The sequence below is a fragment of the Anomaloglossus baeobatrachus genome, chromosome 1 (assembly GCF_048569485.1).
Source record: "Anomaloglossus baeobatrachus isolate aAnoBae1 chromosome 1, aAnoBae1.hap1, whole genome shotgun sequence".
In the NCBI taxonomy this organism is placed as follows: Eukaryota; Metazoa; Chordata; class Amphibia; order Anura; family Aromobatidae; genus Anomaloglossus; species Anomaloglossus baeobatrachus.
Genome location: NC_134353.1, coordinates 589622388 through 589644640, shown reverse-complemented (window position 1 = coordinate 589644640; position 22253 = coordinate 589622388). Strand labels below are relative to the sequence as shown.

Genomic DNA, 22253 nt, shown 5'->3' with positions numbered 1-22253 from the left:
AGGAACAACACCTTACCTGCATTCTCCAGCAACGAGGTGGGCGTCACTTTCTTTTAGCTGCTCTCTGCCCCTCCGCTTCTATTGGACGACTGCCGTGTGATGTCGCTGTGATGCCGCACGAACTGCCCCCTTAGAAAGGAGGCGGTTCGCCGTCCACAGCGACGTCGCTAGGCAGTTAAGTACATGTGACGGGTCCTAGCGATGTTGTGCGCTATAGGCAGCAATTTGCCCGTGACACACAACCGACGGGGGCGGGTGCTTTCACTAGCGACATCACTAGCGATGTCGCTGCATGTAAAGCAGCCTTTAGTCTGATGGGAGGAGTGCTTGGCCAAATCAGTAGTAACTTCCAGGGTCGGACTGGGATGTCAGGGGCCTACCAGAATAATTGACTCTAAAGGCGGCATTACACGCTACGATTTATCTGACGATATGTCGTCGGGGTCACGGTTTCTGTGATGCACATCCGGCATCGTTAGTGACTCCAAACGATTGCAAATAGGTTGAAAATCGTTGATCGTTGACACGTCGTTCAGTTTCAAAATATTGTTCGTCGTTTGGAACGCAGCAGACATATTGGTACTTTTGACACCGTGCCAGCGACGAACAACCAAATGACCACCTTGGTCAAACAATATATCGCTGCTTGCTGTTGCGTCGTTGGTGAGATGCGTACGTGTGACCGCTAATAAACGACCTATGTGCGATCTCGGCAAATCTTATGAGCGATCTGGGCGTGTCACATCGTTTAAGAGATCGTCAGATAAATCATAGCGTGTAAAGCGGCCTTAAGGGCCCACACTAGAACCACCATAAAAGTTTTTATTACTTGATCATTTTTGACTTCTCTCAGTATAACATGTGTCGCGGGCGGAGGAGGGGACGCTGCGCTCACCCACTGCTCGGGTCCGGCTGCTGCTGCTGCTGCTCGGTGGTGGCTCGAGCAGTGGGCCGGATCCCGGGGACTCGAGCGGCGTTCCTCGCCCGTGAGTAAAAGGGGGTGGTTTGGTTTAGGGATATTGTCCGTGACGCCACCCACGGTTGTAGTGAGGTTGTGACACCACCGCTGCTCTGGACGGGGATCCCGGGAGCGATGACAGGGAGCAGCTTGGATGTTGGTTCTCCCCTCCGTGGGTAGGGGGGGTTGGTTGTCCTGGAGCCCGGTGAGGGGTACGGATGGATGGCAGGCGGGTTACGGGGCCTGGTGAGGTGCAGGGTCGCGGGGGCAGCGCTGTGCCGCACGGCACGGTGGTACTCACTCAGCCAATGATGAATGCAAAGTCTCCGGTAAAACAAACGGCTGGATGGACGGGTCCCACAGACGGCTGCGGTAGCTCTCCCGGTAGGTTGATGGTGACTGCCTTTCCCTGCATCTGTGTTGTGTTTACGGTTCCAATGGCTTCCCACCGGTAACCCGCTCCCCAGCTTGGATGGATGCTGAGGGAGCCCCTTTTGCCCGCAGGCTCTGGCCCTGGGAACTGTAGCCTTGGTGGTGACTGTGTTTCCCTTTACGGTGTGAGCTGTTGCCTTCAATCGGGTCTTGACTGCTGGGAAACCCCAGAGGTTCCCTTCGCTAACGGATTTGACCAGTTTTACGGCGACTCCTAGCCTGGTCGGGGTCCGTAAGCCCTGCCGAATGGTGCTGGCTTCTCTTTGCTCCCCGATCCGGTACCGTCGGACCACCACCCGTCCCCGGTCCTTACGGTTCACTTCAATCAGCATCTCCTGCAGACGGTCACCACCGTCTGCCAACCTTGCTGTTCCGTCCGGGCCAAACACCCGGACACCTTCAGTCTCCTCTCCTACCACTTCACTCCTCACTTCTCAAACTTCAAACTCTATCTCCCTCCTTTTCCCGCCTCCAGGACTGTGAACTCCTCGGTGGGCGGGGCTAACCGCCTGGCCCACCCCCTGCCCACCCCCTGGTGTGGACATCAGCCCCTGGAGGGAGGCAACAAGGATTTGTGTTTGACTTTAATGTGCCTAGCCGGGGTGTGGGGTGTGTTGTTGTAGTACCTGTGACGTCCTGGATTGTCCAGGGCGCCACACATGCGCCTTTTAGCAAATTATACAGTTGCAAAAAGAGACCTGTATTGTCCCTTCATATATCACAGGATTTCTTGTAGCTTCTTATTTATTGTAGTTAATAATGGAATCTGTTATTTATAGTCAGTCGCAGTTTTTCTTACACACAGACATTCCTTGTCCTAGGAAAATCATCGAGTCCATCAGCCAAACAATATTCACATGGAAAAGATTACTAAAATGAATCTACCTCTGCCGACATCTATCTGGGAAATTCCATAATAGGCCCTGTGCGTACACTGCGTTTTTTGCCGCGGATTTTGTTGAAGAAAAGCTGCAGTATTTGTTCATAACCTTCCTGCAGTCCTTCTCCAGCAAAAATCTATGAGAAAATCAAAATGCTGTGCGCACACTGCGTTTTTTTTCTCTCCAGTTTTTGCTGCAGAATTTCTGCAGCAAAAAGAAGCATTTCACTTAATTTCCGCAGGTACCTGCGTTTTTGCAAATAAATAATGGTTAAAAACCACAGGGACCAGCCCGCATAAAAACTGCGGTAAATCCGCACCAAAAACACAACAAAATGAGGCAAATCCACATGCGTTTTTTTGCTGTGGGTACGGAATTCTGCCAGAGGGTGCAGAATTGTCTTAAAAAAATGCCATTTTCCAGTGCGCACAGGGCCTGAGAGTCAGAATGTGGAGGTGTGAAGCATTATCCTCCAATACACTTTTCCATTTGGAGACTCCGGTGAATATTCGTCTTCTCTTTCCACCTTCAGGCTATGTGCGCACGCGGCGGATTTAACGCAGATTTTACAGCGGATTTGCCGCAGATTTGCTGAAGAAAATGTGTCCAACATTTCTGCAGTCATTCACCAGCAAAACCTATGGGTATAACAAAATTCTGTGCGCACACTGCGTTTTTTAATACCTGCGGATTTACCCGCGGAATTTCCGCTGGGGAATTAATGTACATGTCACTTCTTTTCTGCAGGTACCTGTGGTTTTTGCCATAGACAATGGTAAAAATCACAGGGTCCAACCCGTGGAAAAACCGCGGCAAATTTCGTCAAATCGCGGCAAAAACGAGGGTGCGGTTTTACCATAGTTTTTGCCACAGGTGTGGTATTCTGCCAGAGGGTACGGATTTTTCTTAAGAAAAGTCCATTTTCTAGTGCGCACATAGCCTCACACATTAGGCTGGAAACACACCTATGAGTGTAAAATCGGTCTGACTAGGCTGGAAAAAACGCGGCTGATCTTAGTTCATGTTAGGTCAGAGTGCAACGCAAGTGTGATGCTTATTTTGAATAATTTAATGATTTGACTCGCGTGTGTGATGCGATTGAGATGCATGTTTCCTGAAACATCTTAACAAAATTAATTCGATTACACATGTGTCAGATAATTAACCTTTGGAAATGTGATGTCACATTCTTCTGTTGAATAATGAATGAGCGAAGTTACTGCAAATTGGAATGCTGGTGCGCGTGTGTGATCCTTCTATAAACACGCTTCCATAGGAAATCATTGAGAAAAATGGGGTGAGAAACTCGCAAAAAAGCAGCATGCTGGAATTTTTTTCTCAGTCCGATTTGGACTGAAAAAAAATCACTAATGCGAGCTGAATCATTCACTAACATGTGTCCGATTCCAATGCGTGATTTTCTCGCATTGCTCTACTGCGAGAAACTCGCAAGTGAGAAGCAGCCCTTACATAATTACCAGGTAATGATCGGCCCCCAGTGTCTATACTAGATGTGGACAGTCATTCTGTGGGGACAGAGGCCTAGAAAAGCCTCACTATGATTTCCAAATTAGTTTTACATGTTAGATAAATCCTTTACTAGTTACTTGTGTATTCTGACAATACCGCTCTATTGGCAGATCCGGCTTTTTTATTTTACATGTATTAATATTGAGGCGCCTCCTGTACTATCATCACATATAGAGGCCCTCCTGAAGAGTAATTACATATAGCCTAAGATAATAACACTGACACTGGGGGTACAGGATAATGACACTGACACTGGGGGTACAGGATAATGACGCTGACACATGGGGATAAAGGAAACTGACACTGAGGGGTACAGGACACTGACACTGGGGGTACAGGACACTGACACTGAGGGGTACAGGACACTGACACTGGGGGTACAGGATAATGACGCTGACACTGGGGGTACAGGATAATTACACTGACACTGGGGGTACGGGATAATTACTCTGACACTCAGCTCTTTCCCTCAGCACCCAGCATTTCTATGTTATGATAGCCAGCTTGTCCTCAATACCCAGCTTTCCCATTATCAAATCAAATCTTTATTTTTATATAGCGCTAAAATATTCTGCATCGCTTCAGAGAATGGGAAAGCTGAGAGCTGGGAGAGGACAAGATGGATATCAGAACATAGGAAAGCTGGGTGATGAGAAAGAGGGTCTCTTTCCCTCAGCACAGCACCCAGCTTTCCCAATCCTATTTCATGCTCTGACTGCTGCTATCCCTCTTTCACTAATCCCTACTTATATATGGTTACTGTGTGGAATTCACTCATGTCATGCAGCAGGAACTGGTGCGCACACCCTGAACCCCCAAATCACACACACCCAGCACCCTCATGTCCTGCATATCTCAGACAGACTGGCTGTACCCCAAATTACCCCTCTCTAAAACACACTGAAACGCCATAATCCACACACCCTGTATCACTTAACATTCTCTGTCACAGTCTGGCTCCTGATATGCCACTCACCCTGTTAACTCTTCATTCCTCATTACTGGGCACATCTTCCTCGGTATCTCCTGCCTGGCTCCTCCCTCACAGTTACATGGGCATGACATTATTGCAGGTCCTGGCTGCTAAACTACTGAATGCATTTTATTCTTCTCATAAGGAGCTTTCTGCTCTGCCCCTGCAGCGCTGGATGCTCATAAGCTCTCCAGGTCAGGACCACCCCTTCTGCTCCCACTGTAGCTCCAGCAGCCTGCAGGGTCCCCCGCCGGGTGTATTAAAATGACCTGCAGCCTCTGCTCCTTTGACCATCGGTATGTGTATCAAAAGAACCACGGCCGCAGGTCATGTTAATACACCCAGCGAGGGCCCCTGCAGGCTGCCGGAGACAGCTTAGATTGAAGACAAGGTCGGGGCCTACCGGGGGTTTCCCCACTACTCCGGCAAACCAAACCAACGCTAGTCACCACTAGATATGAGAAGACTCATGGAAGTACAGGTTTGCAGGGTTCAACCGGACTTTAGATAAAGTTTAGTTTTGGACCCGGACTTGACCTGAACTTGAAAGCGGAGCCTGAATCCCATTGAAAATCACTGATTGGGAAGTTGGGTTCTCTGCCCAAATACAGCCAGCCATAAACAGAGCATTTCTGTGGGAGAGAGGGCAGGATTTTCTTTTTTTTGGGTAGACACTGCATCTGACAATGTTGTTTTTACCCTGATGAGAGCCAGAGACAGCAAGCAGCTCCCAATGGGCAGAGCACCGAGCGTACCCGAGCCCACCTGATGCTCTAATCAATGGTTTGCATACGTAAAGCACCTGAACTCTGAACTTGGACACTGATTATTTTTTAAAGTCTGTGTTCGGTACGAATTCTTATAAAAAAAACCTATAAAGTCTATTACAACCTTAGAAATAAAGTAATATATACCATAAATATGGAACTAAAAAGTTTAAAGCAAAGAAATAATAGATTTATAACAATTAACCCATCGTGTACTATAAGAGGCCGAGATCTAAGAAGTCTAGATGCTATTTTATTGTCCATTTCCGGTGGTTTTGTGATACCCACATGGTATGAGAGGAAGGTTTGTACATGTCACTGGACTATGTATGCAGCCTGCCCACATCATGGACTTTACATCCTGTAATTGTAAGTGTGGGTTGCTGATTGTGTTTTGTAAATGTTAGTAACCTGTACACTCATATATCGGCCACTTCTTCTGCATTGTTTGTGGAAGAAGAAAGAATTCTTTCTATTTGGATGATTTGTGGAAATGTTTAGTAACTGGGATTAGATGCCATGTTAGTCATAGAGATATGGCTATTAAGTGCAATTATGTTCATTACTGTAAATAATACATGTTTCTACAGGACACAGACTATTTAGCCATTTATTTGCTGACGTTTTTCATAAACATATTTGTATAGTTTAATTATGTGGTTTGATAGCATAGTAGTTGTGCTGTCAGATCTGAACATGAGCAGCTGCCTTCAGGCTGTTTTTCTGCCAGAACCTCCCTACAGTAGTGGTTGTGTGATGAGCACTGCTGAATTCTGCCAGAGCCAGAGTATACAAGGAGAAAACATCCCAATTACATCCCGATAGTCTCCTAGACGCTCCTAGACTGTCTATATACCAAGAACGGGGTAAGAGTTATTTGGAATGCATAGTTATCTACACATTTCAATTGTAATCCCACAATTTCTCAATAGAAATTATAGGTGCCCCCTAGGTACACTCACCACATGGGTAGCCATATTGATATTTAAAGCAAAGGTAGGTAGTATGGATATTATTATTATTATTATTATTATTATTATATTGATATATAAAGTAAAGGTAGGTAGTGTAGATAATGATAATAGATAGCTAGATAGATAGATAGATAGGATGTATACAAGCATTAAATATATGAAATTAACACTCCATTACTGCTATATAGAATATACATATAACATGAAGGTAATTAGTAAACAAATTGATCAATTTATGTGAGCCCACCAACCACGACAAGGTAACCTTTCCTTGCTAAAGCTCCAAACTTAGCATTTATGAACCAAGCCTCTCTCGGGCTAAAAGCCAACAAATTTAAATGGCAAGTAGGATCGCGTACTAATTAACAATAGCCTTAGGCTGATGAGAGAACTGTTCAGCCAAATATAGAGGCAGTCATCACCTCCAGTAGTATAGTACAAAAAAAACTGAGCTGCACTTCTGAATATTAAAAAGCATAAAGAAAAAATAGGTGCCCTCTAGGAACACTTGCAAGAAGATTAGACAAATTGCTATTTATCTTAAAGGGTAGATATATATGGATGATAAATACAGCGTATCACCAAAAGTGATATAAGATGCAGATATTTTGTGATTTTGTGTTTTCAGGTACTTTACAGTTTATTCACAATTATATTTCTAAATATGAGTCAGCTTAACATTATTTTATCTTTTTGTGCATGTGTTCATATGATATAATGAGATGGATAGATGAAAGGATAAATAGTAAAATATACAAATACAGATATGACATAACAAATAGATAGATAACCCAGAAAAGCAAGAAAAGCTTAAAAAAAACTTCAGTACAAAAACTAAACTTAAATGGTCCATGTGAACAGTGGCAATGATTCAGCTTAAGTAGAACCTTTTTGCACACAATATTTACAAAAGAACTGTTCTATTGTTCACATGAGCCATTGTAGTTTTTCTGGAATGCTGCCTTTTCCGGATTTGTATACAAAACAATGTTGGGAAACGACTTAAGGACTTGGACCCATTGCTATTTACGAATGGTGCTGCATAGATTTATCATAGTAAGGGTGCGTTCAAATGACAATATACACTATACACTATACCACCCATCGTTTGCTAGTCCCAACACTTAACTATTATTGACCCTACAGTCAGAAAACTACCTAAACAAATGCTATGCAACATATTACCACTAGTGCTTGGTGCGCATAAAATGCTTGAATGCTCATTACTCGATTCGAGCTGGTCAGATGCTTGGACGAGTTAGACGCGAGTAATGAGCATCATGGAAAGTCATTGATTGGCCTGTTTGCGGTTCCTCTCACATACAGCCAGCCATTAACAGACCATTTGCGGCAGGAGTAAAGGAAGGATTTTTTGCTTTTTTTTTACAGAACTATGTACAAAAATGTTGCTTTATCCCCTGGTAGAGCCATTCACAGACTGCAAATGTCTCTCCCTGAGGTGCCTGCACACATCATGCAGTGAAGCAAGCCTCTGTGTTGTGGTCATTGTTTCATGGATGAAATATCCGAGCATCTGCGATATTTGGCCAAGCTCCATGTGTACCCGAGCACTGCGATGCTCGATCAAGTAATGAGTAGTACCGAGCACGCTCGCCCATCTCAAATTACCACATACCATACTTACTATACACTATACCTTACATCACAGTACACAATAACATCATATGATACAATATTTGCAAACGATGCAGGAGATTATTCACACAAAGCGATTGGTGTCTTCAGGGGCATAAACACAACAGCAATAGTCTCGACTCTTACACATGACAGCTGCATACATTACTATAGATAGATAATAGATGGATAGATAGATAATAGATGGATAGATAGATGGATGGATAGAGGGATAGATAGATAGATAATAGATGGATAGATAGATAGATAGATAGATAGATAGATGGATGGATAGATAGATAGATAGAGGGATAGATAGATAGATAGATAGATAGATAGATAGATAGATAGATAATAGATGGATAGATAGATAGATAGATAGATAATAGATGGATAGATAGATAGATAGATAGATAGATAGATAGATAGATAGATAGATAGATAGATAGATAGATAATAGATGGATAGATAGATAGATAATAGATGGATAGATAGATAATAGATAGATAGATAGATAGATAATAGATGGATAGATAGATAGATAGATAATAGATGGATAGATAGATAGAGGGATAGCTGTTAATAGATAGATAGATATTAATAGATAGATACATAGATAGATACATAGATAGATAGATAGATAGATAGTTGTTAATAGATAGATAGATAGATAGATAGATAATAGATAGTTCTTAATAGATAGATAGATGGATAGATAGATATTAATAAATAGATAGATAGATAGAGGGATAGATACATAGATAGATAGTTGTTAATAGATAGATAGAGGGATAGATAGATAGAGGAAAAGATGGAGATGGATGGATGGATGGATGGATGGATGGATTGAGATGGATGGATGGATGGAAATAGATAGATAGTTGTTAATAGATAGATAGATAGATAGATAGATAGAGGGATAGATACATAGATAGATAGTTGTTAATAGATAGATAGAGGGATAGATAGATAGAGGAAAAGATGGAGATGGATGGATGGATGGAAGGATGGATGGATGGATGGATGGATGGATGGATGGATGGATGGATGGATTGAGATGGATGGATGGATGGAAATAGATAGATAGATAGTTGTTAATAGATTAATAGATTGATAGACAGATAGAGGGATAGAGAGATAGATGGATAGATAGATGAATAGATAGATGGATAGATGGAAAGATAGATAGATAGATAGATAGATAGAGGGATAGATAGCTGTTAATAGATAGCTAATAGATGAGTAGCTGGATAGTGTAGCCCTGGTGTCAGGCCGGTGTGAGGTATTGGGGTGGTGCTTGCTGGAGTAGTCCTCGTCCCTGGCTATAATGGCTTTGTCCAATCCTCGCTTTGTATGCTAATCCTCATGTAACCAATCTGATAGAGAGTAAGATAGATAGATAGATAGATGACCAGCATCCTTCATTTGTCCTAAACGGCTACACTCTAACAGGAACAGACAAATACACCTACTTGGGCCTGGAAATTCACCAGTCAGGGAGCTTCAAACAAGCCATAGAGACCCTGAAAAACAAGGCCTGCAAAACCTTTTATGCCATCCGAAGGACATTGTATCATCTGAAGCCACCAGTGAGGGTCTGGCTAAAAATCTTCGATTCCATCATTGCCCCAATCCTCCTGTACGGCAGCGAAGTCTGGGGCCCTCACACTTACCCAGATTGGTCAAGGTGGGATTCCAGCCCAACAGAAATATTCCACCTGGAATTCTGTAAGCACCTTCTCCAGGTCCATCGAAGCACCTCCAACAGTGCCTGTCGAGCTGAGCTGGGCAGATTCCCTCTACACCTAGCAGCTCTGAAGAGGTCACTATCATTTCAGGCTCACCTACAGAGTAGCAATCCAAACTCCCATCACCACAAAGCTCTGATATATATACGTGGGCCAGATGAACCAGGACCCCGGGCACAGCCCTCCCAAACCCAACTGGACAAAATAACCAATCACAGCAGCCTGACAAGAACCAGAATCAGGAAGATGGTAGACGAGGGCCAGGAGAGGTATGTCAGTGACTGGAGGACCGACATCAACACCTCACAGAAACTGACCACGTACCAGAGACTACAGAGAGACTACAGACTGGCCCCGTATCTGGAGAAAATCCCGGACCCCAGAGACCGCAGGACCCTGAGCCGATATAGACTCAGTGCCCACAGTCTAGCCATCGAATCCGGACGTCACAAGCAGAGCTACAAGCCCAGGGAGGACAGACTGTGCCAACACTGTGACCTGGAGGCCGTGGAGGATGAAACCCACTTCCTGCTACACTGCACCAAGTACTCAGCAGTGAGGGACACTCACTTCAGGAGACTCTCCCATCTCTTCCCGGATTTCAGCTCCATGAAGGAGGAAGAGAAAATATATATCCTGCTGGGGGAAGAAGAGAGCGCAGTGGAGATAGCAGCGCGGTATGTGAGCGAATGCCATAGACTTCGAGAAAGAGAACTATGATAAGTCATGGACTTCCATAGCCCCCCATCCCAGATGTGGCCCCCCCAATCCCCACCCTGGATATGTCCCATCCACCGTTACCACAGTCCCACCGTGGATATGCCCCATCATAAGCCATGGACTTCCATAGCCCCCATCCTAGAAGTGCCCCCACAGTCCCCACCCTGGATGAGCCCCATCCATCCTTCCTACAGTCCCCACCCACCATCCCCACAGCCCCAGCCCCTAATGTACACTTGCTTTGGCAAAACTAATTTGTATTTGGTCCTGCCAATAAAGCTTATTTGATTTGATTTGATTTGATTTGATAGATAGATAGATAGATAGATAGAGGGATAGATAGATAGATAGATAGATAGAGGGATAGATAGATAGATAGAGGGATAGATAGATAGATAGATAGATAGATAGATAGATAGAGGGATAGAGGGATAGATAGATAGATAGATAGATAGATAGATAGATAGATAGATAGATAGATAGATAGATGATGGATAGATAGATGGATAGATAGATGATGGATAGATAGATGGATAGATAGATAGATAGATAGAGGGATAGAGGGATAGAGGGATAGATAGCTAATAGATGAGTAGCTGGATAGTGTAGCCCTGGTGTCAGTGTCAGTGTGAGGTATTGGGGTGGTGCTTGCTGGAGTAGTCCTCGTCCCTGGCTATAATGGCTTTGTCCAATCCTCGCTTTGTATGCTAATCCTCATGTAACCAATCTGATAGAGAGTAAGATAGATAGATAGATAGATGACCAGCATCCTTCATTTGTCCTAAACGGCTACACTCTAACAGGAACAGACAAATACACCTACTTGGGCCTGGAAATTCACCAGTCAGGGAGCTTCAAACAAGCCATAGAGACCCTGAAAAACAAGGCCTGCAAAACCTTTTATGCCATCCGAAGGACATTGTATCATCTGAAGCCACCAGTGAGGGTCTGGCTAAAAATCTTCGATTCCATCATTGCCCCAATCCTCCTGTACGGCAGCGAAGTCTGGGGCCCTCACACTTACCCAGATTGGTCAAGGTGGGATTCCAGCCCAACAGAAATATTCCACCTGGAATTCTGTAAGCACCTTCTCCAGGTCCATCGAAGCACCTCCAACAGTGCCTGTCGAGCTGAGCTGGGCAGATTCCCTCTACACCTAGCAGCTCTGAAGAGGTCACTATCATTTCAGGCTCACCTACAGAGTAGCAATCCAAACTCCCATCACCACAAAGCTCTGATATATATACGTGGGCCAGATGAACCAGGACCCCGGGCACAGCCCTCCCAAACCCAACTGGACAAAATAACCAATCACAGCAGCCTGACAAGAACCAGAATCAGGAAGATGGTAGACGAGGGCCAGGAGAGGTATGTCAGTGACTGGAGGACCGACATCAACACCTCACAGAAACTGACCACGTACCAGAGACTACAGAGAGACTACAGACTGGCCCCGTATCTGGAGAAAATCCCGGACCCCAGAGACCGCAGGACCCTGAGCCGATATAGACTCAGTGCCCACAGTCTAGCCATCGAATCCGGACGTCACAAGCAGAGCTACAAGCCCAGGGAGGACAGACTGTGCCAACACTGTGACCTGGAGGCCGTGGAGGATGAAACCCACTTCCTGCTACACTGCACCAAGTACTCAGCAGTGAGGGACACTCACTTCAGGAGACTCTCCCATCTCTTCCCGGATTTCAGCTCCATGAAGGAGGAAGAGAAAATATATATCCTGCTGGGGGAAGAAGAGAGCGCAGTGGAGATAGCAGCGCGGTATGTGAGCGAATGCCATAGACTTCGAGAAAGAGAACTATGATAAGTCATGGACTTCCATAGCCCCCCATCCCAGATGTGGCCCCCCCAATCCCCACCCTGGATATGTCCCATCCACCGTTACCACAGTCCCACCGTGGATATGCCCCATCATAAGCCATGGACTTCCATAGCCCCCATCCTAGAAGTGCCCCCACAGTCCCCACCCTGGATGAGCCCCATCCATCCTTCCTACAGTCCCCACCCACCATCCCCACAGCCCCAGCCCCTAATGTACACTTGCTTTGGCAAAACTAATTTGTATTTGGTCCTGCCAATAAAGCTTATTTGATTTGATTTGATTTGATTTGATAGATAGATAGATAGATAGATAGAGGGATAGATAGATAGATAGATAGATAGAGGGATAGATAGATAGATAGAGGGATAGATAGATAGATAGATAGATAGATAGATAGATAGATAGAGGGATAGAGGGATAGATAGATAGATAGATAGATAGATAGATAGATAGATAGATAGATGATGGATAGATAGATGGATAGATAGATGATGGATAGATAGATGGATAGATAGATGGATAGATAGATAGATAGATAGAGGGATAGAGGGATAGAGGGATAGATAGCTAATAGATGAGTAGCTGGATAGTGTAGCCCTGGTGTCAGTGTCAGTGTGAGGTATTGGGGTGGTGCTTGCTGGAGTAGTCCTCGTCCCTGGCTATAATGGCTTTGTCCAATCCTCGCTTTGTATGCTAATCCTCATGTAACCAATCTGAACTAAAAGACAAAAAGGAAAGCCCAGTCCCGGTGCAGGACACAAGCTCAGCCTGACTGTACTGTGCTTTATTTCACCTGTGTTCCAGACCGTAAGCTCAGCATGTCATCTGCAGACCAGGAGAAGGCTGGGGACAAGCCTGCCCCGATCACTGTCCCGGCTCCTCTCAGCAGCCTGGAGATCAAGCACACCAAGGTAAGGGGCCACGCCAGATCATTCTGGAATGCTCTTTCCAACTGTTCCTTTTAATGACAGAATGAAGTGATCTAAATGTTATACTTTACCAGTAATATGTGAATCTAACAGTTAATTTCTGCGTAAATATCTGAGATTCAGCAAAGAAGGGGTTAACAGCCTTAGTGCCAGCGCGGTTATGTAAGCGACCTTTCTAAACATAAGTAAACTAGGAATAACACTTTACAAAACATTCGCAGCTCGGAGAGGGCGCTCGGTTCACACCGGGACACCGGCTGGTAAACAGGCCGGGATGCGATGGAAACTCTACAAGATGTAGCAGAGCTAAGGCTGTCATCGGCCACAACTCACGCATTATGCCGCCTGCGGTAAAACCTGCGGTAATCGCCACATTTACAGCTCTGACATCTGTGTATAGTAAATAGTATACAAAAAATGTCCTATTGCTCCGAAAAGCAGGTTTTATATTTCAGCACATATTAACTATTGCCTTTCTGGATCTGGAACATTGTGAGATAGCGCTGTACTGCAGGCCAGAGAGGGGTCCATTGTTTGCAGATCTCCGGAATGTAGTGATCCTCAAACTACTATAGGGATCAGTAACAATATATAAGGCAAGTGCATTTGTAGCATGCGGCTATTCAGCTCCTTATCTATAGTCCTACAGAACGCAGCCTGCGCAATCTCTACTTCTGCCAATTGACTGCATAGTAGATTATACATTAGTGTTGGATTTGAATAAATAAATATGCCTCCTTTCAGCCCTTTCCAAACAAATGGTAATTCACGTGTCTGTTTTCTAGAGCAGACTATTACTGTAGGACAGGTCCCAGCGGAGATGCAGAAACAACTGTCAGGGCAGAGAATGCCTCCCAATGTCACAGATAAGCACGCCATATACCAGCACTGAACTCTGCATAGTCTCCATCACATGAAAGGACATTGCTGAAATAGGTGCAGCAGTGATTGTAGAACATGCAGAAGTGTCATTATAGCCCCTAAACTGTATACACCAAATGGAAGGGACTTTCTAGTTTTAATCGTTTATATATATATATATATATATATATATATATATATATATATATATATATATATATATATATATATATATATATATATTTATATATATATATATATATATACATATATATATACATATATATATATACACACATACATTGTATATATATATATAGTTATATATATATATATATATATATATATATATACACAGTATATATACATCTATCTATCTATCTATCTATCTATCTATATATATATATACATATAAATCATGTATATATATTTATACATATACATATATATATATATATACATATATATATATACACAGTATGCATACAGTATATAAAAAAAATATATAAATATACATATATCTATATATATACAGTATACATACAGTATATAAATATATATATATATATAAATATATATATATATACAGTATATATACATCTATCTATCTATCTATATATATATACATATCAATCATGTATATATATATATTTATACATATACATATATATATATATATATATATATATATATATATATATATATACATATATATATATACACAGTATGCATACAGTATATAAAAATATATATAAATATACATATATCTATATATATACAGTATACATACAGTATATAAATATATATATATATAGTGTGTATATATACATATATATATTGCTTATCCTGCTTGCTGTCAGTGAATGGAAACATTGTGCGTCACCCCCAGTGCTGACAGCTTGGCCTTATTATTAGCACTCCCTTAGAGCAAAGTATACAGTATATATACATATATCTATCTATCTATCTATATATATATATATATATATATAGATATATATGTATGTATATATATATATATATAGATATATATGTATGTATATATATATATATATATATATATATATATATATATATATATATATATATATATATATATCTTATCATGCTCGCTGTCAGTGAATGGAAACATTGTGCATCACCCCCACTGCTGACAGCTTGTCCTTATTATGAGTACTCCCCTAGAGCAAAGTGATAGTAGTGATAGTAGGAAAGCTCTTGTGAGGACTTATTCAGATTTGTCTTTACAGATTTGTAAAAGCTTTTCCTGGCTTTTACAATATTACCAATGTACAGTGCTGTCAGTAATTTTCACAGAATTATAGACTATAATGATTACAAGTTCCATAAATGAAAAGCACAGAATACATACGTGAAAAACAGAAATCTGAATTAGGTTGATGCAACAAGTCTACCTTTTTGTTGCAACAGTTTCACATGTTTTTGAGTCAGTTTTTTTTCTGATAACCAGGGGAAAACCACAACAGAAACATTCTGGGTATATTTACATATCCAAATTTTACACTCCATATTTTCTTCGCTGATTTTACTGCAGTTCTGCAGAAATCCACACCAAAATCTGCAACAAAATCAGCATGTACCGTAGTACATGCTGATATTATGTGGGTGCTGCTGTGGATTTGCCCCAAATTTTACAGGCATGTATTTCTAACAGTAGGTGATTTATGTACAATAACTAGGTAATGAAATATTGCAGGGGACTGAGGAAAAAGGGGAAGCAGTATGTGAGAAAGGAAATGGACATGAGTTGTAGTCTGTGCAAGAGGATGAAGCACAAGGAGCAGTCTATAAGGAAGGGGGGACATGAGGAGCAGTCTGTAAGGAAGGGGGGACATGAGGAGCAGTCTGTGCAAGTGGAAAAAAAAGGGAAAAATCTGTAAGAAAGGGGGATATGAGGGCAATCTATGCAAGAGGAAGAAGCACAATGAGCAGTCTGTGAGGAAGGGGGGACATATTGATCAATCTGAAGGAAAGGAGGAAACAATGAGGAACACTTGATTAAAGAGAGTCATGGAAAGCAGTCTGTGAAAGACAAGGGGGCATGAGTTGGAGATGGTGTGAGAGAGGAGAGGATATGAAGAGGGGTCTGAGAGAGAGAGCAGAGGGCCATGGGGAGCAGTCTGTGGGAGAGGATGAAGCACAAGGAGCATCTCTAAGGAAGGGGAAGCACAAGGAGCAGTCTGTGCAATCGGAAGAAGCACAAGGTGCAGTGTGTAAGAAAGGGGGACATGAGGAACAGTCTGTACAATTGAAAGAAGCTTGAGGAGCATCTCTAAGGAAGGGGGGACACAAGGAGTAGTCTGTGAAATAGGAAGAAGCTCAAGGAGCAGTCTATAAGGAAGTGGGGACATGAGGATCATTTTGGAAGAGATGAGGAGAAAATTAAGACCAGTTGATTAGACAGCAGCATGGAAAGCAGTCTGTTTAAGAGAAGGGGCATGAGTTGGAGATGGTGAGAATAGACTGGACATGAGGAACAGTGAGCGAGACAGGAGGGGGTAAGAAGAGGAGTATTAGAGAGAAAGCAGAGGGCTGGGGGGAGCAGTCTATGGGAGAGGAGGCTGTATGAATCAGAGACAGCAGAATATATATGAGGACCCATCTGGGAAATAAAGGGGGATATAAAGACTAGTCTGAGACAGAGTAGAAGGTAATGGACAGCAGTTTGTGGAAGAGGAGGGGATATGAAGAGTGGTCTGGGAGAAATTAGAGGGCCATAGTTTGTGAGAGAGCAGGGTGTATCGTGTATGACAAGCATTCGGGTAAAGAGAGGGCCATGAGCAGCAGTCTGTTGGAGAGTAGGGGATGACTAAGAGCAGCCTCGGAGAGAGGAGAGGTATGAGAAGCAGTCACTGCTGGGCACATATAACTTACATGTCAAACTGTCCAGTTTTTACATATCATTTTTTTGCCAAAAATTGAATGATATAGTCTGTGATTTACATCCTATACAGTTGGAGCATGGCCTATATAATTGGAACGCTCACAAAGAAAAAAATGTGCCAGGAATGGTACAGATATCACTTGTTCTTCCACTCTTCATAATATCCCTCATTTCCTTTCTCAAGTATGGTTTTGTGCCAAATCACTAACAAAGCATGGCCTAATACATTCCCTGGTAGTGTAGTGTAATAAGTAAAGCTATGCGAGCAATGTAATAATTAAATTGTTAGCAGTGCTTCTGTTTGTATACCAGACCAGTTTGATACCTTACATTGCAAACATTGCTTTCCACAGATACCATACTATTAGTATTGTGTATGTTACTAAAATCGCAGTTTCTGTCTGATGATAATCTTCCCCTTCGAGCAAAATATTTAGCATTCATACTTCAACTTTCCCCAGACATTAGTAGTAATCACTACAGTTATGACATTTAGAGTACATTTTCTCTTGATAGATTTGTTGCAGAACTGTTATCAGGAATTTCTTTCCATACATGTATTTTGGGATGTTTCTGTAGCTTTTTCAAAGGATTACAAAATAATGAAAATAACTAAAGTAATGCAGATGGGAAATAAAAGGTTTGTGTTTACTGTTTGTTAAATCCAAATAATACCTTGTTTCCCCAAAACTAAGCCCTATTCTGAAAATAAGTCCTAAGGCCTCTGCCACATTCACGTGAAAATCACGCACGTGCCGAGAGACACGTATTTCCCCTGCGTGTTGCGTGCAGGTAAGTACGTGTCTCTGGTACGTGCGGGACACGTGTGTTCTACGTGTGCTATCCGTGATAGCACACGTAGAACCAGTAATTAACATACTCACCTGGTCCTTCCTGCTGTCCGTGGTGCTGATCCTCGGTCTCCAGCCCTCCCGTCTCCCCGCTTCTGCTGCTGCCAGGCAGTGAAGTGAATATTCAATGAGAATAATGAGCGGCGGTCGGCAGCAAGAGGCAGCAGCAGCAGAAACAGGAGGGCAGGAGAAGGTGAGTAAATGTTTTTTTTTTTTCCACTGACACGTGTGTTTTCTCCGGCGCGTGTCACACGGGACCGCATCCACACTACACCCGTGTGGTACGGGTGCGGGCCGTGTGACACCCGTGCTGCGGGAGAAAACACTGACATGTCAGCGCTTTGCAAAACGCACACACGTACAAACGCACACGGACACACGTTCCGTGTGGTTTTACGTGTGTGTGCCTGCTACAATAGGGTAGCATTGCTTAACGTGTCTCCGTGCCGCCGGTACGTGTAAAAAATGACAAACACGTACCGGCGGCACGGATGTGTGTCACAGGCCTAAGAAGAATTTTCAGCCTTTTTGGAGTAAGGCTTAAATATAAGCCCTAGCCTGAAAATAAACACTAGTTGCAGTTCAGTAATGAAGTGTCCATGCAGCTAAAAAAGTTAAGGAATACTGCAGGACACTTCATTATAGAAAGCAGATAGCCCCAAAAGAGAGAAGACAGACCCTGCAATCATACTCACAAGACCCCGAACGGGATGTTGTGGAACACGAGGACCTGCAGTGGAACACATCAAGGACCTGTGGTGGAACAAACACACACACCTAGTGATTACATACTGCTCCAGGGACCTGGGATGCACTGGCATGCATCGGGGACCTGTAGTGGAACACATTCATGCATGTGTGACGCCCTGGCCTATCAGGTCGTCTGCCCTTTTTGGGGGATGAACTTGCCCTCTACCCGTGTTTCCCGAAAAATAAGCCCTACCCCAAAAATAAGCATTAGCGCATTTTTTGGGGCAAAAAAATAATATCACAGTGTCTTATTTTCAGGGAAACACGATACATATCTCTGAAATTGTCTCCTAATTACAAGTCAAGTTTTCATATTGTAAAGGAATAATATTAAAGTATCCACAATGAGAATCATTTGGCATTTTTCATTTCCAAAGTTAATGTCGCTTTAGGATTCTGTTTGATCTGAACCTCTGAACTGTGCAGTAGAAGAATCATTCTCAAGGATTCAATGAATGGCTCTGGTGAACTGTGCAGGACAAAGGTGTTCATTTACAGAGGCTAGGTGTGGCAGCCCTCGGCACACAGCAAGTGCCCTCCAGACGTGTTACTCTGAATTCAGTCTAAAGGCCCCGTCACACTAAGCAACATCGCTAGCAACATTGCTGCTAACGAACAACTTTTGTGACGTAGCAGCGATGTTGCTAGTGATGTCGCTGTGTGTGACATCCAGCAACAACCTGGCCCCTGCTGTGAGGTCGTTGGTTGTTGCTGAATGTCCTGGGCCATTTTTTAGTTGTTGCTGTCCCGCTGTGAAGCACAGATCGCTGTGTGTGACCGCGAGACAGCAACAACTAAATGTACAGGCAGTAGGAGCCGGCTTCTGCGGAGGCTGGTAACCACAGTAAACATCGGGTAACCAAGAAGCCCTGTCCTTGGTTACCCGATATTTACCTTTGTTACCAGCCTCCGCCGCTCTCACTGTCAGTGCCGGCCCCTGCTCTGTGCACATGTAGCTGCAGGACACATCGGGTTAATTAACCCGATGTGTGCTGTAGCTAGGAGAGCAGGGAGACAGCACTAAGCAGTGTGCGCTGCTCCCTGCTCTGTGCACATTTAGCTGCAGTACACATCGGGTTAATTAACCCGATGTGTGCTGTAACTAGAAGAGCAGGGAGCCAGCGCTCAGTGTGCGCTGCTCCCTGCTCTCTGCACGTGTAGCTGCGTGCGCTGGTAACCAAGGTAAATATCGGGTTGGCTACCCGATATTTACCTTAGTTACCAAGCGCAGTATCTTCCACGCGGCGCTGGGGGCTGGTTGCTGGTGAGCTCACCAGCAACTCGTGTAGCGACGCTCCAGCGATCCCTGCCAGGTCAGGTTGCTGGTGGGATCGCTGGAGCGTCGCAGTGTGACATCTCACCAGCAACCTCCTAGCAACTTACCAGCGATCCCTATCGTTGTTGGGATCGCTGGTAAGTTGCTTAGTGTGACTGGACCTTAAGTATTAGCTTCACTTTGTATACAATGCAATGGAAATTAATAAGGAGGAATATACTGTATATCGAATCAGATTCATAGAGTGAATGTAGCCATAAACAGCTGCATTGGCTAACATTAGTTCTGCACTTGACACAACAAAATCTGGATAGATTTGAACAACTGAGCACTAAGGACGTTTCAAGTTTTTTCTGAATCATTGATATAAGTGGTGCAAAAATGAAGGTGTGAGAGGTTAAACAGAATGCACCATGAAGGATCATAGAAATTCAGTGTAAAATGTTGCTGCTTTTGCACCAGTGGTAATTAGAGTTGAGCGCGGTTCGCGGTTCGAGGTTCTCCAGTTCGCGGTTCGAGTGATTTTGGGGGCTGTTCTAGATCGAACTAGAACTCGAGCTTTTTGCTAAAGCTCGATAGTTCTAGATATGTTCGAGAACGGTTCTAGCAGCAAAAAGCAGGGCTTTTTACAGCTACAATGTGCAGGAGCCATCGCTGGCAGCCTGCCAGAAGCTGGTAACCAAGATAAACATCGGGTATCCAAGCAAAGTGCTTTGGTTAGTAACCCGATGTTTATCCTAGTTATGTGCAGGAAGCCCACATTTCCCCGCTCAGCTCACTCCGCCCCCTCCTGCACGCGGCATGTACACACACACACACACAAACACACACACACTCACACTCACCTGTCCCCAGCCATTTCGGATGATGGGAAAGAAGCAGGTTAAATACCGCGCCGAACCACAGGAATCAGGATGAGAAAGTAATTCTCTTTTCTTTATTTTCACAGGTCTACGCGTTTCAAGGACATATCCGTCCTCTTCCTCAGGACAAATGTAGAGAACACTATCCAGAGGTAGTGTTCTCTACATTTGTCCTGAGGAAGAGGACGGATATGTCCTTGAAACGCGTAGACCTGTGAAAATAAAGAAAAGAGAATTACTTTCTCATCCTGATTCCTGTGGTTCGGCGCGGTATTTAACCTGCTTCTTTCCCATCATCCGAAATTACTCTACTTCTGCGGGACTGCTGCCTTCCACGTTTGTTTCATGCTGCTATAGGAGTTGTGACTGACACAACCCCATCAGGTGAGTGCTTCTATTGCACATTTACTTTTCCATCTGTTATACCGGATAAGACCCTATTTGCGCCTTTTTCCCACAGTTTTTTTCGCTGTCCCCAGCCAAGCAGTCCACGACACTGACGTCCTCAGCTCCACCCACTTCGCACTCCGCCGCCGGCACACATGGCTCCACCCACCTGCACTCTGCACACATGGTCCCGCTCGGCTTACCTGCGGTGATGAAGTCCCGACCTCAGCGCTGTCACTGTCCTCCATGGCCGCCGCTTGTCACATCACCTTCTCTCGCTTCTGACCTGAGACTGACTAGCGGTGACGTCACGGGCCGCTCGCGATACTTGGCTGTGAAGGCGGCGGTCATTGAACTCAGTGACAGGTGCTGTCAGCAGTGCAGGAGATCAGCGCAGGTAATGTACCTCGCTGACAGCAGCACTTGTCATCCCCTGCAGTGACCTGGGCTGACCCATTGATGTTAGCTCAGGTCACTGCACTGCTCTCCCAGCCAATGGGGAACATCCTGCTCTTCATTGACTGGGACAGTGTGGATCGTCATGGCAACCCCTTGGATTACACCAGACCTGGATTTGTTTTTCTTTCTAATAAATTGGTTAAAGAGGGAATGTATTGGGGAGTGTTTTTTCAAATAAAAATGTGTTTGTCGTCTATTTTTTTTTATTACTGTCTGGGTTTGTGATGTCGGGTATCTGATAGATGCCTGACCTCACCAACCCCAGGGCTTGATGCCAGGTGACATTACACATCTGGTATTAACCCCATATATTACCCCGTTTGCCACCGCACCAGGGCACGGGATGAGCTGAGGCGAAGCACCAGGATTGGCGCATCTAATGGATGCGCCACTTCTGGGGCGGCTTCGGCCTGCTATTTTTAGGCTGGGGAGAGTCCAATAACCATGGACCTCCCTAGTCTGAGAATATCAGACCCCAGCTGTTTGCTTTACCTTGGCTGGTGATCCAATTTTGGGG

The 22253-nt window shown here is 43.9% G+C and overlaps 1 protein-coding gene across 3 annotated transcripts in view; it reads left to right on the top strand.

Annotated features, from left to right (window-relative positions):
* The window catches only part of ALDH1A1 (aldehyde dehydrogenase 1 family member A1), a 268634-nt gene that overhangs the window by 184270 nt on the left and 62111 nt on the right, over positions 1-22253 (top strand). For 2 of the 3 annotated variants that reach the window (XM_075317988.1, XM_075317996.1), the window contains exon 3: positions 13260-13366. The exons of the other annotated variant lie outside the window; for it this stretch is intronic. In XM_075317988.1, coding sequence (XP_075174103.1) covers positions 13260-13366 — 107 coding nt within the window. The remainder of the gene's footprint in view (positions 1-13259; positions 13367-22253) is intronic. 3 annotated transcript variants of the gene reach the window in all.